Source organism: Phodopus roborovskii, unplaced genomic scaffold (genome assembly GCF_943737965.1).
Source record: "Phodopus roborovskii unplaced genomic scaffold, PHOROB, whole genome shotgun sequence".
NCBI classification, from domain to species: domain Eukaryota; kingdom Metazoa; phylum Chordata; class Mammalia; order Rodentia; family Cricetidae; genus Phodopus; species Phodopus roborovskii.
Window position 1 is genome coordinate 32,082,530 of NW_026126517.1, and position 18,187 is coordinate 32,100,716.

An 18,187-nucleotide genomic window follows, 5' to 3' on the forward strand; every position below is an offset into this window, starting at 1 on the left:
AGCTTACAGAGCATGCTACGATGGACACCTGGCTCTTCAATTACTCATTTACTTACATGCCTATATTTCTCAGTACTCCTGTGTTATGTGTTTGTAGCAATGGCGTGACTTTTGTTTGCCCCTTTCTCCTTACTGCTGGGAATGTGGGCAGGTCATGAGTCACCTTAGACACTGCGGAGAAGTCAGTACTCCATTGTGGAGAGGACCACAGAAACCTTAGGCGTCTATACTAACATTGCACCCTCCATAATAGACCGTACAATGCCTATTTCTAGACTGTTCTACAGGGCAAAAATTTGCACCAGGAGGATAAGAAACTCCAGCAACAAAATGGCACCAGCATCGTGGGACATGAATTTCCATGTTAAACCTGACAAAAGCTTAAAAAGCGATTTTAGAAACAAAAGAACAAAATCAAGAATGGCTTCTTGGTAGCAGCGATTTTTCAGGTGGGTTCTGTTTGCTAGAGACAAGCATGGCCTTGTGGCTCCTTTAAGAGAGTCTTCCTGACTCAGCATTAGTGGCAAAAACTATATTGCTCTTTTAAGAGGCCCTGCTACAAACAATTAGCAACATACCTGAGGTGCTAATACAAGGTGCTTGCTTGGTTGGATTTCTTTGGTTTTGGTGGGCACTGCTTGTAAAATGTTGCAAGGATCAACAAATGCCAGAGTCAAGAGAAGATGGATTTGGAGATGTAAAGCTGCCCCTTTAAAGACAGACACTGGGAAGTTAGGATGTTGTATAAAGCAAGCACATGTACAGAGGATTTAGAACAGCATCTCTTGTTCTAAAGATCCAACACGCCAACCTTTCAACTGTCTGCTCCCTAAGCTCAGTGAATAACTGTCATAAGGGGGGATTGCTGTATAAATGTAAAAAGGGACGGGGTGTTAAAGGATCACACAAAAAGGGGGCACTTATGTAAAAGGTTTGGGAACGCAAGTGGGTGATATATTTTGTTTAAAAAAAAAAAAAAAAATCAGCAAACCTTGAGATATAGTGGGGTGGGGTAGGGGGTGATACTGTTAAAATAATGACTTTCCAAAATGGAAAGTAACAGGTACTCAGAGGAACAGAGAAACACGCTGGGGCATGCATTTGAGTTTGAACACTTAATTGAAAAGCAAGCAACATAGGCTGGTACATTCTCTAATGAGACTTCAGTATGCTCATGGGAGCTACAGGAAGATAAGGGAATCAGTGTCCACTAAGAGAAAGGATTGTGAAAAGCCAACCCCCCCCCAAAAAAAAAAAAAAAAAAAAAAAAAAAATGACTTCACCAGAGACTCAGAGGCCACTGGGGACAGGAAGAACAATGAGAAAGAAAGCTGAAGGCTGGAATAAGAAGAACATAAACATGTGAACCCAGCATGGAGGGTTTGTAGGACAGAGTGACACAAATCACTGCACAACAGAGCACTTTGGTTTTCAAGGAAAAACAGGAAAGCCATTTGGTAAAAATCATTCCTCTGTAATTGTAAAAAACCAATTAGAAGTAGAGAAGAACTACGACGTCAACATAAAAGCCACCATGAGAACACCCATGACAAACTTCCAATCTGGTGGGGAAGCAATTCTTGTAGGATGGGAAGGAAGATACTGATCTGCACTGTTGCTAGTCAACAAGGACTGGCTGGAGCAGCTAAACACGTGAAAGAAAGGCATCAAACTGGACAAAGGTGAAATTATCTGTTCACAGACTATATGATCTTACACACAGGAAACTAAAGATTCCACAAGACTGTCAGAACCAAAAAAAAAACTCATAGTTTTAAGGTACAAGGTCAACACAGGAAACCACCAACATTTATATACTTGAACAGTCAAATATCAGAGCAACAGCATCAAGAAAAGTCAAATACTGGGAAGTGAACCAGAGATTTTCCTAATTAGTGGTTGACGGGAGAGTGTCCAGCCCATCGTGGGTGGGGACACCCCTGAGCTGGAGATGCTGGGTCTGGGCTGGAAGTCCTAGGTTCTATAAGAAAGCATGGGAATATGGCAGTAAGCAGCACTGCCCCATGAACTCTGTATCAGCTCCTGCCTCCAGGTTCCCAGCTGACTTGAAATCCGACTTGGTTTCCCACAAGGGACTGTGGTCCAGGATATGCAAACCAAATAAGCCCTTTCCTCCCCAAGTGTTTCATCACAGCAATGGGAACCCTATGATAGCAAGACCTGAGGTGACAACGGCAATCCTAAATCTCTTCTGGTGTACCTTTCCCATCGTATTTGCCTACAATCTGATTTTCTGGAGGCAGTTTCTCAGTTGAAGTTCCCTCCTCTCAGACTCTAGCTTGTGTTTCCAGATAGTTGATAGCTCTCAAATCTGGGACAAATAGCTAACTGAGGTGCCTGTTCATCATCTCAAAGCAGACCTGGCTACCAGGTTCTCCCTGCATTCCTCAGGCGCTACCTGTTATAAGGTAGGCCTGTAATATCCTGCCCCCTACCTTAAACTTCTCCAGGGACTGGGGTGCCCTTCCCCACAAAGGCTCTTTGCTATATAGTCCAGACATTTGGTCTTTGGTCTACCCTTTACCTCCTGGCCTCGTAGTCTGGCTCTCCTCTCTCCCTTCTCCCATGTCCCGGCTTGGGGGGGGGGGGTCATGTCACCCTGGACTCTCCCAGATGTCCCTGCCTCTAACTATGCTCTCCCTTTCATCTACAATAAATCTTCTTCTCCACCATACCTAGGAGCAGTCATGGACTTCCTTTTTTCTTCCTTCCCTCCTTCCTTCAGTAACCAACAGTGAAGTGGGGTGTTTCATTTTGTTTTTTTGAGACAGGGTTTCTCTCTGTAACAGTCCTGGCTGTCCTGGAACTCACTTTGTAGAACAGGCTGGCCTCAAATTCTGAGATTAAAAGCATGGGCCACCAGAACTAGCTGGCTGGATGAGGTGTTTTATAATGCTCTAAATAAATATTCCTTTCACTAAACAAACTTTCATCTTTTTTCTTTCTTTGGACATTGCTTAGGATTTTTATCATTTTGATTGTCCCATCAGTGCTAGAGAGATTGTGTGCAATGTTTGCTTCCTCTCCCCTAAACAGGCTACCTTGATTAGGATGGTCTACCAAGCCTTATGTCTAAGGAAAGGAGAATTAAGGTGTACCTTCTCTCACGATACGGTTCCCTTTATGCTGTGTGAAGTGACCGCAATAGTGACCTTCACTGGCTGTGTCTTCAGTGATCTCTGTGACCTGTAGAAGGTAAGACTGTACTTGCACACTCGGTTTTCTGTATATACACACCCATCTACCCTCTTATCTACATGTATATACCCAACAATTCCGCTGGTGGCAGAAGATTTGCAGTGAACTTACCTCAGACAGACATCCACACATGCAGCACCTGTGCACAGTGTGTCAGAATCGCCATGCTAGTCTCTAATGTACACCCCTGCCTTCCTGCACTCTTTCTGCTGCCTAAGGTTATAACAAGCTTAGTGATTGGTCTAAAATAATCATAATTACAAAGGGCGGCGGGGTGGCGGTGGTGATGGTGGTGCTAGAACGAGTCGCTGATAGCAAAGACAGAAGCAGACACCAAACATTGTAAAAAATTATCAACTGCAAAGACAGGAGAATCCTGGGGACAAAGCTGCTCTGACCAGCAATCCCCAAGGACCTGTGGAAGGCCATGTGCAATAGGGAACATGGGTATGGAGGCCAGCAACACAGCCCAGCCATGCAAGGAGCAGAACTGACTCCATACTAGTGTCCTGTGACCTCTGCACACCCTCATTCCTAAAAAATGAAAGAAAGACACAGGTTGGGAAGCCAGACACATCTAAGCTTAAATTCTTGCTCTACTAATGTCCAAATGCAAAAGCTTGACATCTGAGCCTCCCTTTTCCTCTGTATACAAAGTACCACCCACTTCAGACTCTTGGAAGTTGTCACATCTGAAACAGCCACAGTGGCGGCGCACAGGAACTCATGATTAAGTCATGGGCCTCAGGGACATGAACAATGTGATATGTGCCGGGGCTTGAAGCTGTGGGTTTTCTTACCAAGCTAGTAAGGAGAGTTACCGAGAGGTCTGCATCCCAGAATTTACCTGTTCCGGTCCCTGACAGACTGAATATGGCTTTAAGGGTGGTGTCCTTCATCACTGTGGTTGAATATGTCCTCTGACTTTTATAATTTTCCTAACACAGGTCTGCACTGAGGCTGTTGAGCATGTCTTACTGTCTATATTGGGCTCATCTCAGAGTCCAGCTTTTTTCTTACCACACAGACCTTATCTCTTTTGCTAAATTATGGCCTTAGAACTAATGTCGTTTGGCCTCAGAGAGACGCCTGGTCAGATAAGTTAACTTTGTAAACTAAGCCCAATATTCATCCTATCTTGGCTTTTGATTGTTGTTATAGTTTTACTACCTTTTTTCTCCCACTTAAAAATATTCATTTTGGGCTGGAAAGATGGCTCCGTGGTTAAGAGCACTGGTTGCTCTTCCAGAGGATCCAGGTTCAATTCCGAGCACCCACACGGCAGCTCACAACTGTCTGAACTCCAGTCCCAGGGGATCTGATGCCCTCACACAGACACACATGCAGAGCACTGTTTCCCCACACCGCCCTTTTGGATTGGCCTGTTTGTTTTAACCTTCCCAGCTAACAGCACAATGATAAGGCCTTGGCGTTTTCTTTGAGGACTTTGACTGGTCGGCTCACCATCAAGTATATTACCAAAGAATGTGACTCCAGACATCATCACTCCAGAGTAAACCAAGGCCAGACAACCATTGAAACCACTAAGGAGAGCTGCCACAAAGTGACACAATAAGGGACACATTCTCTTAGTGTCTTGAAACTGATCGTGTTGAATACATGAAAGCTTAGTGTGTCATCCGATAACATCACTAATGATGCTGTGTCCTTCTCTGTAGTTGACTTCATTGTAAAATTACATAATAGGAACAACCATCATCTCCAGAAACGTTTTGTCATCCCAAACTAAAACGCTACACATTAAACAATTCTCTCCACGTCCCTGGTAACCACAGTTACAGTTTCTGTCTCTGGGGGTCTCACTGCTCTAGCATCTCATCTTAGTGGAGTTACACAGTGCTTGCTTTGGCGACTGGCTTTTTCACTTAGCATAATGTATTGTATTGTAGAATTACATTCCCTTTTAAGGATAAGTAATGCTCCATTTATATGCATCCACTTATTTTATCCACTCATACATCACTGGACAGCTGAGTGGTTTTCCACCTTTTGACTATGGCTAATTCAGCTCCTATGAATGTGGGTGTACAAATATTTGCTCATGCATATAACCCCCAGTAGTCAACAGTTGTATAAAGTGGTGAGTCTGTGGTTTTGTTTTAAGACCTGTCACACCATTTATCATGGTGACTATAACATTTTATATTCTTACCAGCAATACATAAGGGTTCCAGTTTCTATACATCCTTGCCAACATATGGCCTTTAAACAGCCACTGTCCTAATGTGTGAGGGGTCCACACCCCCCTTTTTATGACCCCAGCAGCCAGTGGATGCTGAACTCATCACATACTCTATTTCAATGTCTATTGAAATCCTCTGCCAATTTTCAAACTGGGCTGCTTTTATTTGTTATGAGTTATTTACTCAGGATTACTTCTTGCTATTAAGTTTCTATTAAAACAACAGGTTTCACTATGGCATTTTCATATGCATGTATCATTGCATGTTGCTTTTATTTGCCCCTCAACTGCCTTCCATGTCTTGCACCCTGCAGTGCCCTGCTTCCTCCTGTCTATAGTGGGATTAGTCCCCTGAGCGCTGGCAGAGTGACCCCATCATAGTAAGATACCTTTTAAATGTTCTGCGTGTCTTTCTAGAGTTGGCTGGTGTTTGCTGAGACCAGCAAAGCTCTGTAAGAGGAAAGGCAGCATCCACATAGGTGCTAGGCTTCCAAGATCTGCTTTGTCTGTGCCCGAGCCTGCAGTCACCTCTCCTGACTTAACACTAGGTAGCACTCTGAGCCCAGGTTTGTACCAACTCTGCTGCCAACTGGGAACCATACAGAACTGGAGCTTCAAGAGTGGGACCTCGCTCTTTGGTGTGCCTGTGAGGCCCCTAGAGGCAATCCTAATGAACTCATTGATAATGCCAAGCTGAATTGGCAGACTCTCTCTTAGGTCAGTCTGCTCTTGTTTGAGGAAAACAGATGTCCTTTACATTTTCCCAAGGAAGTCCCACGCCCCTCAAAAAAGTCTCCTGTCTGTTTCCATGCACACATATGTACACGAGATGACTTCTCTATATTAAATCCAGGAGCTGCATGGGTTGAACGCCTTTTATCCTGCTCTGTGGACTGCCTCTTTATAGACAGTATCCTTTAATTTCATCAGCTTTTGGTTTTGATAAAGTCCAGTTTATCTAAATGTTTTAGTTGACTCTGTTTAGGTGTTATAAGAAATCATTGCCAAGTCCAACTCTATAGAGCACTTCTCTGGTTTTTCTGAGCCTTGCAATTTTGGGTCTTATATGTAGTTTCTCTCATCCACTTTGAGTTCATGTTGTAGATGGTGGTAGTGGTGTAGCCTCATTTTTTAGTACATATATATCCAGCCTAGTATTGTTAGTTGAAAATTTGACTTCTAGCAAGTTTACTAAGATATAACCCACAACTTAAAACATTCACCTGTATATACTATTCACTGGCTTAAAAAAATATGTAGTCATTGAGCTGGAGAGATGGCTCAGACGTTAAAGGCTAGGCTCATAATCAAAAATGTAGTCATAAAGCCACAACCATGACCCAGTTTCTAAACATATCCATTACCCTGGGGATATTTTTCAGGGCTATCTGCAGTCATTACTTATTCCAACCTCAAACCTTAGGAACTCACTCACCTATCTTAATATTTTTATATTAATGCCCACAGGGCATTCCGAAACTTCTACCACACAGCACAAGTGACTCTGATCATGTGACAGTATGAGCACATGTGCTGTGCTTGTACAACTATGACTGCCCCTTTTACCGGCACAGCGATGGGGTTTGGGGTGGTTTCCACTCCCTGGTTACAGGGAGGAATGCTGTTGTGAGCATTTGAGTTCATCATCCAAACCAAAATTTTCATTTACTTGGGTGGTTGACTAGGAGGGAATTGTTGGATCATACAAACTTGTTCCTTAAGAGACTGTCCATACCATTTTATAGTTACAACAATGAAATGTGTTTTCCCATATCCCACAAACTTTAAAAAGATCACATTAGAGTTACTGTGTTAATTGGTATTTCATTTTGGTTTTTCAATCTTTTAATGGATTACAATGCTAAGTATTTTCATGTGCTTATTAGCCATTTGTGTCTTTTCTCTGGAAAAATGCCCATAGTTTACTTCAATTGTTTCCTGAGTTTGTTTCAACTTAAATAGAGAGAGAGAGAGAGAGAGAGAGAGAGAGAGAGAGAGAGAGAGAGAGAGAGAGAGATATTCACTGTGTAACAGCCTGGCTGTCTTGGAACTTACTCTGAAGAGAAGACCAGGCTGGCCTCAGATTTACAGAGATCCATCTGCCCTTGCCTCCCAAGTGCTAGGATTAAAGGTGTGCACCCCAATGCTCAGTTAAGTTCTTGTGTATTTTATGTCATCTGTCAAATCTCTGGTTTGCAGTATTTTCTCCTACTTGGTGCCTTGCGTTTCATTTTACAGTGGAATCATTTGAAGCGTAGAGATTTGTCACTTGCATACAGTCCAGTATATCAAATAGTTACCGATTTGCTTTTCATGATTCATCTTTGCATGAATCTCTATAAACCTCCAAGTCCCTTCCCAGTGCCATGCCTCCTCCAACAAGGCCAACCCTCAGAACCCTTTCCAAACAGTTCCACCAACTTCTGACCAAATGTTCAAACACACGAGCCTATGGGAGCCATCTCATCCAGACCACTACAGCGTCTTTCACTATTTTTCACGTTTTTTTCCCCCACTACTCTTATGTACTTTGAGATGCTATTACACATGGTGTGTTGTTTTAAAAGCTTCTGTATCTAGCAGTTTCTCACATATAAAAAATACTTTAGTTTTAATATTAACTCCCTCTCCTGCAACATTGCTAAACTATAAAGCTGGTCTCTTTTTAATATTTCTAGATGAACTTAGGTAGATTATTTAGTTCTTCATTGGAGGTTTGGCATAAGTTCAGCTATTTGGGTCTGGACTGTCACTGAAGAAAAGCTTCTGTACAAATTCAATCAATGGATATGGAACTATTTGAATTATCTTTTTTTAAAAGAAAACTTTTTACTAATCGTATTACTCTTCAGATTTTTTTTTTTTTTTGAAACAGGGTACTATGTAGCCCAGGCTGACCTCATTGTAGCTGAGAATATCCTTGAACTTTTGATCGCCCTGTCTATATTTCTTCTTAAGTGTTGGACTTGTAGGTGCACATAACTGTCCCTGGTTTTATGCAATGTGGAGGACAGAACCAGGACATCTTGCACACTTGGCAGGCACTCTACCCATGAGCTGCAGCCCCAGCCCCTCAAATAACCTTTCTCCAGTACTTTCTGTTCCTCAAAGAAGTTGTCTATCACCCCAATTGTCATACTGGTAGGAATGTCATCTAATTTCTGTTGTTGATATTACTAATTCCTGTCATCTTCCTCCTCCATGATTATTTGTACTTTTTGAGATATGGTTTCCCATTAAGCCCGGATCTTACTGATACAGAAAGATTATGTGACCAGCAAACCCCAGAGGTCTTCCTGTTTCTGTGCACACAGATGCAAATGCATACTGACACCAGAAGACAACTGTTGCTTCACAGTTTGTTCATTTTTCAATGTTTTCAAGTAAGAGGAAGGAAATCCAGTGCTTACTGTTCTACTTTAGCCGGAAATCTCAAGATATCTTTAAAACACTGATTTGTCCACATTTCTCCCACAGACCTTCACTCCTAAGGTAACTCCTTGCCCCCGCCTTCCTAGCACAGCCTACCTCAGAATGCTTCTGGAACCCTGTTCTTCAGATCTGCCATAGCACATTACAGCTGATGGCATCATTTCAAGGGTTAAAATTTATGCAATTTCACATATTTATTTTGGGAAAAATACTATGTCACATTGCTAATAAATTTATCCTCATGTACAAAAATAATGATTAACACAAAATGTGCAGGAAAATTCTTAGGGTCACCGAAGATTGGATGTCTGTGAACACAAATCTGTACATAATAGAACAAGGATCTCACCAGTACCTCCCAGCACTCCATTCTGAGTGTACTCACTGTGATGGGGACCGGTAGTGCTTCTCTCCACCAGGCTGACCTCACACTGGACTGAGCTGGCCCTCTGAAGGTGGCCCTTCCTGGCATAAAAGAGGAGAGAAATACAAATGGAAAACGGGTAATTAGAAAACTCATGAGTGTCAGAAAGAAATTAAGCTCCCATATTTGGAAGCTCATTCTTTTTCTAGAACTACCTGAAACCGTAGGGCTGCTCTAATGTTGTGCCCTCTTTTAACCAACTCGCCAGCAGAGGCGGTGGAGACACCCAGGGTGCTGATGAGCTTACAGCATGGCCTAGATGCTGTATCACAGGTGCTTCTGTAAGAGGGATCACATCCCACCATTGTGGACCCTTTATGTACCATGGGTGGCTTTAGTGAACAATTCTAGTTCATGACATTAAAATACCATTTCTTTGGGTCATCTGATTATAGCCTTATATAGAACTGCTTTAAATAGTAAATGAAAATTGAAATGTAAAGGTGCATTATTTTTTTTCCAATACACCAATCTCAATGTATTAACTTACATTGGTGAAAGTGAATCCATATCATCTAGCCATAGCAACATGACACTTTGTAAAAGCACACTGGCCTTTACCCTAAAATGCCAATTCTAGCAGACATTTTAGCATTGAGGGTTGGGGGCTGTTTTGGACCCCATTCAAGTAGCATCATTTCTAAGTCACAGAAAATCCAAAAGGCCCTCAGGTCAAAAGTATTTCAACCACCAGTAGGTTCTGTTATAATTTTGTTTGTTTTCATTCTTTAATTTATTAAACATTTCCCTCTCCTTTTCTTTTCCTCTCTGCCATTGTGTGTGTATTGTTGGATGTTTTTGCTCTTTTACTCTTTATTCTTTTGGCTTTTTTGAGGAGCCCACTACCCAGCTCCCAAATAAATCATACACGGAGGCTTATTATATGTTATGAATGCCTGGCCTTAGCTTGGCTTGTTTCTTGCCAGCTTTTCTTAAATTATCCTGTCTACCTTTTCCCTCTGGGCTTTTATTTTTCTTGCTTCTGTGTATATTACTTTCCTTCTTACTGTGTGGCTGTGTGGCTGCCCCTGATGTCCTCCTCTCCTTATTCTCTTGCTCCTCTCTCCTTCCTGGCTTTTCCATCTATTTATCTTCTCTGCCTGCAAGCCCTGCCTATCTTTACTCCTGCCTTGCTATTGGCTGTTCAGCTATTTATTAAACAATCAGATGTTTTAGACAGGCAAAGAATCACAGCTTCAGCCAGTTAAACAAATGCAACATAAACAAAAGTCACACACCTTAAAAAAATATTCTACCACACTCATGTGTGTGTATCTGTATGTGCGTGCATGTGTTTATATGTGTGGGTATATATATGTGTGTATGTGTGTATTTATGTGTATATATGTGCATGTGTGTGTACATTCATGTGTATTTATTTATATTTTTGTATATGTGCATGTATGTGTGTGTGCATGTATGTGTGTATGCACGCATGTGTATATATGAGTGTGTGTGTGTGCATGTGAGTGTGTGTTTGTATGTGCATGTGTGTGTGTATTTGTGTGTGTTGTACGTTTGCCCTGTGGAGACCTGAGGAGGAGGTTAGGTGTCTCTATCACTCTGAGCCTTACTCCCTTGTAACAGGGTCTCTCACTGAACCCAAAGCTTACCATTTCAGCTAGGCTAGCTGGTTAGTAAGCTGAACCCACTTGTCTTCACCCAACCCCAAACGCTGGAGTTATGAGCATATGCAGCAATGTCCAGATCTTATGTGGGTGTTAGAGATTCAAACTCACATCCTCATGTTTGCACAGCAAGTGCTCTTACTGAGCCATCTTTCCAGACCCCCCCCCTTCCTCCTTTTATTTTTGTGACAGGGTCTTATTTTGTATGCCAGGCAGGTCTAGAACTCAGTAACCTTCCTATCTGTCTATGTCTCCCAAGTTATGGCATCACAGGGACACACTATCACCTCTCAAGAGCTGGGGTCACAGGGCCACATTACCATGTCTGGTTTAGTTTCACTCTTGAAAGAACATTTCTAAGCCCAGAAACACTACACAAAGTCAGTAGACAACAGCAGGAAGCCTAGATCTCATGAGCAATCATGACCACATTGATTCTCCTTATGTGGTTACGCCATGTGTTACCTCTGCTCAAGTTGTCATTAAAAGTGGAAAAAAGAGCTGAGGAGATAGCTCACTGGTAAAGTGCCTGCCTTGTGAGCATGGGGAGACCCAGAACCCAAACCTGAACCCATAACAGTTGAGTGTGGTGCTGTGCCCTTGCTCGTCAAGCTGGGGAGGCAAGAGAGGCAGACCCGAGGCCAGGCAGCCTAGGCCACTTGGTGAGTTCCAGGCCAAGCAAGGTAGACAACACTTGGACAATGACAGCTGGCACTGTTCTTTCGCCTGTACACACATGTGTACACACACTCCCACATACATGAACACATACCAAGAGAAAATATGTGATTTCAAGCACATTTCTGCGTGACCTGAAAATCATTTTGACATGTTATTTTATAAGACAAATGGTATTTCTAAATTAAATTCATATCCATTTTCTATATATTCAGGCTTCCAGCATCTTTTAAGACCTTTATAAAATAAAACGTCTATTAGAAAGGGTTAGAGTAACAATGTTCATGGACAGTTTAAACATCAAGACTCGGCCAGGAGTGTTAGCACACGCCACCATTGTGGCATCTTAGAGGTGGAGGCGAGGAAAATACAAAGTCAAGGTCACTTGGCTGCGTGGATTGTCCACTCTTAAAAACACATAGGATATCTTTATTGTTGAAACTTAGACACTGTTTCTTCATTCTTCCTTCTTGCATCTCACATACACCCTGCAGAGTCAGTTCCTCTCCAGCCCTTGAGCAGAATGCTCACTGTGAAATAACTCTAAGGTCTACAGGTCTACGATGATCATTTCTCCCTCTTTTTTGTTTGTTTGTTTGTTTGTTTTTCTAGACAGGGTTTCTCTGTGTAGCTCTGGCTGTCCTGGAACTCACTCTGTAACACAGGCTGGTCTTGAATCCACAGAGATCCACCTGCCTCTGCCTCCCAGGTACTGGGATTAAAGGCGCCACCACCGCCCGGCCTCTGTCTCAGTCTTGAAAGATGTTTTCACCGCTACGGAGGTCTGGGGCTGCTGGTCACCTGCTCTCAGCACACTGCAAACATCACTAGTGCCTCGTCTCTCCCCACACCTCCTGCCTAATGCTGTCTGCTCTACCCTAGCATTCTCTCCTTAGAACCAGGGTTCTGTGCTTTATAAGGTTTTGCTATGCACCTGTGTGTTTCTTTAACCTGCTTGACATTTGCTGAATCTGAGTGTAACTTACAAATTCTGAATGACTCAGCTACTACCTTCTTCAAACACTGTCCCAAGTCTTTTCCCCCTCAAATTCCAGGGGGGGGGGGGAAATGAGTTAGACATAGTCATTCTGTTTGCCATTTTTTTTTTTTAACCTTTCCTTAATTATTTTACAATTCTTTTTTTCTTAGGTTTGGGGTACCTTTCCATTCATTCCTCTCTCTTCTAGTGTTCTCCATTTTATCTCTCCCCATTTCCTTCATCCCTTCCCTTACTGTTTCTAGTCTCTTTAAAAACACAAACTAAACTTAAAACAATATTGAACTAAAATATATTGAATTTTTAAGGTTAGTTTTATTTTTACAATTTCTGTATTGGCCTTTGCAAAAATCTGCAGATATATAATTTATTTTTAAAATTTTAGATTTACATTTTATTTTTGTGTATGAGAGTTTTGCCTGCATGTATGCATGTGTCCCAGGAGTTCAGTAAGGGATCAGATCCTCCATAACTAGAGATATAGATGGCTGTGATGGGCCACCATGTGGATGCTGAGAATCAACCCAGTTCCTCTGTAAGAGCAACAAGTGCTCTTAACCACTGAGCCATCCCTTCAGCTCCCATTTATTTTTCATACATATTAAACATACTCATTTTATATCATGGGATGGATTCTCCCCACAGAAAAATATTTTGAACACCTAGCTCCACTGCCAGTTGTAGCATGGCATTTGGAGGATACATTTGAGGCATAGCAAACTCATAGTTACTACAGCCATATCTAGAGTGCCACGGCTAATATTATATAAAGTTGTTCAATAACCAATCAATATCAAAGGAACATTCTATTTCTAAATCATCAGTACAGCGAATAATGAGGGAATTAATCAGCGTGCCTTCTCCTTAGCATACTATACTGGAAGATGAATTTAGAATCAGAAGAGATCATTATCCAGTTTTCCCAAGATTAGTTGTAATTAGTGGCACCTCTGTTCTCCCATGTCAGTGAGTAATCTTATACTGTGAGATGCCCTTTAAGGTAAAGAATGACAGTGGTTCTTCAGCAGCTAATTTGCACTTGTTTCTGTCAATCAGTTGAGAGTATTTGCAGTCTGGACCACTTTGTACACTTGACCTTTCCCCCACTAGACATTAGAAGCACCATGGGCTCAGGATGAATATCCATTTAACATTAGTGATTAGAGTTTTCTTTCTTTTCATCTTTGTTTTTAGAGGCAGGGTCTCTCTAAGCAGTTGAGGCTAGCCATGGACCACTGGCATGTGCCACCACTTCTGCCTTCAGAGGTTTCTTTTTCAATGAACACTGGCTTTCTATGTAATCTTCTGTCCTCATACCTACATGTCTACTTTCTAAAGATCAGGCTTCAGGGGCTTCTTTTTGAGATAGGGTTTCTCCTGATAGCCAGGCTTGCCTGGGACTCACAGCAATCCTCCTGCATCAGCATCTCAAGTGTTAAGATTATAGGTATAAGTCACTGTGCCTGGGATAAAAGTTATTTAGCATGTTATAGGGCACTTAAGATTAGAATTTTCTGGAATTACAAACATGAACTACATCTAGCTTTAGATCAGAAGATTTCTGAATTCTGCCGCCAGCCTGCAGAGTGACTTTTATGAAAACTTGTGGCTCAGTAGCACTTGGAACATTTAGGATGCTACATTGTTACCTTTACAAATTCAAAGCTTAGTAAAGGAATCCAGTTGCAACAACTGTAACAATATTAAAGTTCCATAAGTCACTCTTAGCAAGTCCAGATCAAGTATTAGATCCCCTTCTTTAGTTACTGTGTAGTTACTTCTGGCTTTCTACTTTACAGCATATGGGCAAGCTGCATTTACTAACACTTTTTGGAAGGGATTCTGTCAGTGTCTGTGTCACTTCTGGGACAGGTCATTTTGAGTTTCCCCAAAACTTGTACATTGAGAGTGAATTCTCAAGATGATTCATCGGATACTTCATAATAATGCTACTCTAAACTCAGCACATTAAAATCTTTCTCATGCTTCTATTGGTTGACCACTGAGCTTTTTTTCCTCTTTGGGGCCTCTGTGTATTTGCAGGTAACCTGTAGATAGTACAAGCCAATTGAGAGCTCCAAACAGCAGGACATCTAGGGAGCCTTGTCCAGATGGCTAGCTAGCAGTTGCTGCTGGCTGAGTCCAACAGGAGCTCTTTTCTTTCTCTGCTTAGGTTTCTTACAAGATACTGGCCGATACTAAGATGAAGCTTTTAGTCCATTTAAAGGCTGTGTTTTTTGTTTGTTTGTTTGTTTTGTTTGTTTGTTTGTTTGAGACAGGGTTTCCTGGAGGTTGTCCTGGAGGTTGCCATTAATGCCTGGCCAGGCTGTGTTCTTAACTGTAACATTTACCCAATATTCATGGCTAAAGCAATCATAGTACCTGCTAAAGAAATAAACTCTAGCCAGGTGGTGGTGGTGCATACCTTTAATCCCAGCACTTGGGAGGCAGAGGTAGGCTAATCTCTGTGAGTTGGAGGCCAGCCTGGTCTACAAGATCGAGTTTCAGGACAGCCAGGGCTCTTACACAGAGGAACCCTGTCTCAGGGGAAAAAAAAGAAAAGGAAAGGAAGAAAGAAACTCTACTTATTGCAACTCAGAACCTTATGCCTGCCAGACAAGCACACTATGGCTGAACTACACAGCCCCAGCCCTAACCTCCAGCTGGTTGAGTGGCAAGGTCACACTGAGGAAGGACACATGCAAATGGGAGATCACACGAGAAACACAATCTGATGCAATGGGCTTGTGAGATTTTTCTATCTGAATAACTCAGAAGCAAAGATTACGAGATAAGATCTACTGGGTTGCCTAAATGATAACTTGAAATAAAACACATAATAATGCACATATAAAAAGAGCAGAGCCCCTCCAAATTTTAATCAGGGTTTATGAGATTTTCTGTTATCAACATGATATTCTTAGAACATTAACTTCTCAAGCCAACTCGCATTGTTTTATGATGGCCATCAGCTCCATTTTCATAACCACATGAGTGTAACCAATGCGTGTTTAATACTTATTAATACAGATAACTAATAAACTTAATTTTATGTTTGCTTTTAAAAGTAAACTTCAATAAACATCGAGGAGCAATAAAAAGGAATCAATGCAAGTAACCTTTGATATATGTATAGCCTTGCAACCGGTAAGTTTTCCTTTTGCTGATCTTGTCAGTCACCAGTTTCTGCAGCTTAACTTTCTGCTTCTCTATCTGTCTCTCTAGATGTAATTCAGGGAACATTTTACCCTGTCGGCTGGCATATAACAGGTGCTCAAGAAAAGGCTGACCCCAGACGTCAGCCATGTGCCTTAAGCTTCTAACACACTGCACGAGTCCCTTTGCCTTCAGTATTCAAAACTTATTTTTTTAAAAAAAAGAAAAACACACACACCTCACCCTGAGGCTGTGTGACGTAAGCACAATTACGGTAGCAAGTGAGGGTCTGTTTCCACTTTAGTTACCTGCACAGGAAGCAGAGTGCTGCGATGGCGAGCGTGACTAGGATCACCAGGGCCACGAAAGCTGCTGACAGGTTACTTTTGCTTTGGATGCTGGCACTCGGGAGAAAAACCTCTTCACAGCGAGCTCCTGTATAGTTCTCGATGCACCTATAGGATAAAGGTTCAGGTAAAGATTGAATCCATTCCATACACAGATGTGCAGAGCACAAGGTCCCCAGCTGGAATGAACAGAAAGGCCTCTACTTTTCAGACTGTGAATGTGGAGTAAACAGGCTTGAAGTGAAGCTCACAGAGCCATGGGTGCACACAAATGCATCATCGTACACTTGCTCCCTTCCTTTTACAGTTCTTCAGCAGCTTAGGATCTAAAGGAACTGGTTAGTATCCCGATTCCATGTGTGGACAGCATCTAGGTTGGGCTTCTTTCTCTTCCTGTCACCTTTTGCTTTTGTTTTTTTGAGACAGAGTTGCTCTGTGTAGCTTTGGAGCTTGTCCTGGAACTTGCTCTGTAGACCAGACTGGCCTTGAACTAGAGACAGATAGATGCACCTGACTCTGCTGGGATTGAAGGTGTGCAGCACCACCACTTGGCTTCCTGCCAACTTTTGCACAGATGTGTCTTGCAATGTTCTAGTTGTCCTCAACCTCCTGGCTCAAGTGATCCCCTTGCTTTAGCTTTCCAAGTTGCTGGGATTCAGGTGCATGCCACTAGGGCTTAAATCTACATTTTCAATGGTGTAACTCTGTATATAACTCAGATTCGTCTACAACTTACTATAATTTACATATGCATGTAAATAAATGCAACTTTTCCTCAAAATTACTCTTTCTTCCAAATCCAGAGTTATTCAATATGACATCTCTTCCCTACTGATCAACAATGCCTTTTTGAACATGTCAGCTTTATTTTTATTCAGAAACAATATGAAACAGCAAAGAATACCACAAAGAAGCCATCTTTGGTATGAGAAGCCAACTCCTTTCCCTTATTAACATGTTCAAAAGATTAATTCAAATTAATGAGAATTATGATGTTTGGCATCCCATCCATTTATATTATAGTTGAATGTAAAATAAAAATATTTTGGTAGAAATGGTGGCACACATTACCAAGTGCTAACACTTAGTAAGCTGAGGCAGGAGGACCAACTCAAGCTGAGGCCAGCCTGGGCTGCATGATGAGTAAGTATTAGGTCAGTCCGGGCCAGAGTGTGACACTCTATCTCAAAAACAAATGTGTTGTTTTCAATATGGACATTTATTTATAAAGTAATCAAGAAGTTATGTAGGAAATTTACAAGATATGTGTAATAATAATATGTAAAAAATGAGTGTGCACACACACGCACGCACGCACACTTTAAGCTTTTTTTTTTTTTTTTTTTTTTTTTTACAAAAAAAGAAAAATGGAAAGAATGATTTTGCAAAACTAATTTTCCTCCTCACCTTTTTCCAGATTAGGCAGGTATTTAGAAATGTATTCTCTCTGCCTCCCACATTGTACTAACAAGGACAATAGGCCTAGAAAATTATATGTGACCTAATGACAGGGTTTTACAACTAACGTGATAGGATGACTAATAGCCTACATACAAATAAGAGGAGAGAACATTAAGACTTAGCACATGGAGTGAATTTTAGCAGGAGGTTACTGCTGTTGGCTTCATGGGGGCTTTGGGCGCACAGTGGTCCTCTGAAACTACTACAAAGATTGGTTTGTGGAGACAAGGAAAGGGAAGGGGACCGAAGGACAAGATATGAGTGACAAACTGAAACACAAAGTGAAAGATATGTTGGGGAAAACTCATAATTACTTACAGTATAAACATTAAAATACTGTTTCGTGGGCAGAGAGGTGGCTCACACAGAGGCTTCCAAACATCTGTAGCTCCAGTCCTTGAGGGAGCTAATGCCTTCTCCTGGCCTCTTTAGGCACCAGGCATGCACATGGTGCAGATAGGCAGACATGTTGACCAATCACTCATACACATAAAATAAATGAACGAGTACAACGTGTACTATTGTTCCCAAGGACTTAACACGTGAAAAGAGAAAGGATAAGTGAGAATCCATGCCCGGTGTTGGTGGCACACGCCTTTAATCCCAGCACTTGGGAGGCAGAGGCAGGTGGATCTCTGTGAG

General features: G+C 41.9%; 1 protein-coding gene across 2 annotated transcripts in view; it reads right to left on the reverse strand.

Annotated features, from left to right (window-relative positions):
- Window positions 1-18,187, reverse strand: part of Nrg4 (neuregulin 4) — a 60,609-nt gene that overhangs the window by 2,869 nt on the left and 39,553 nt on the right. The window contains exons 3-5 of one of the 2 annotated variants that reach the window (XM_051197512.1): window positions 16,046-16,192; window positions 9,240-9,319; window positions 3,120-3,207 (exon numbers count right to left, since the gene is read on the reverse strand). In XM_051197512.1, coding sequence (XP_051053469.1) covers window positions 3,191-3,207; window positions 9,240-9,319; window positions 16,046-16,192 — 244 coding nt within the window. In that variant the 3' untranslated portion in view covers window positions 3,120-3,190. The remainder of the gene's footprint in view (window positions 1-3,119; window positions 3,208-9,239; window positions 9,320-16,045; window positions 16,193-18,187) is intronic. The other variant, XM_051197513.1, reaches the window with a different exon arrangement.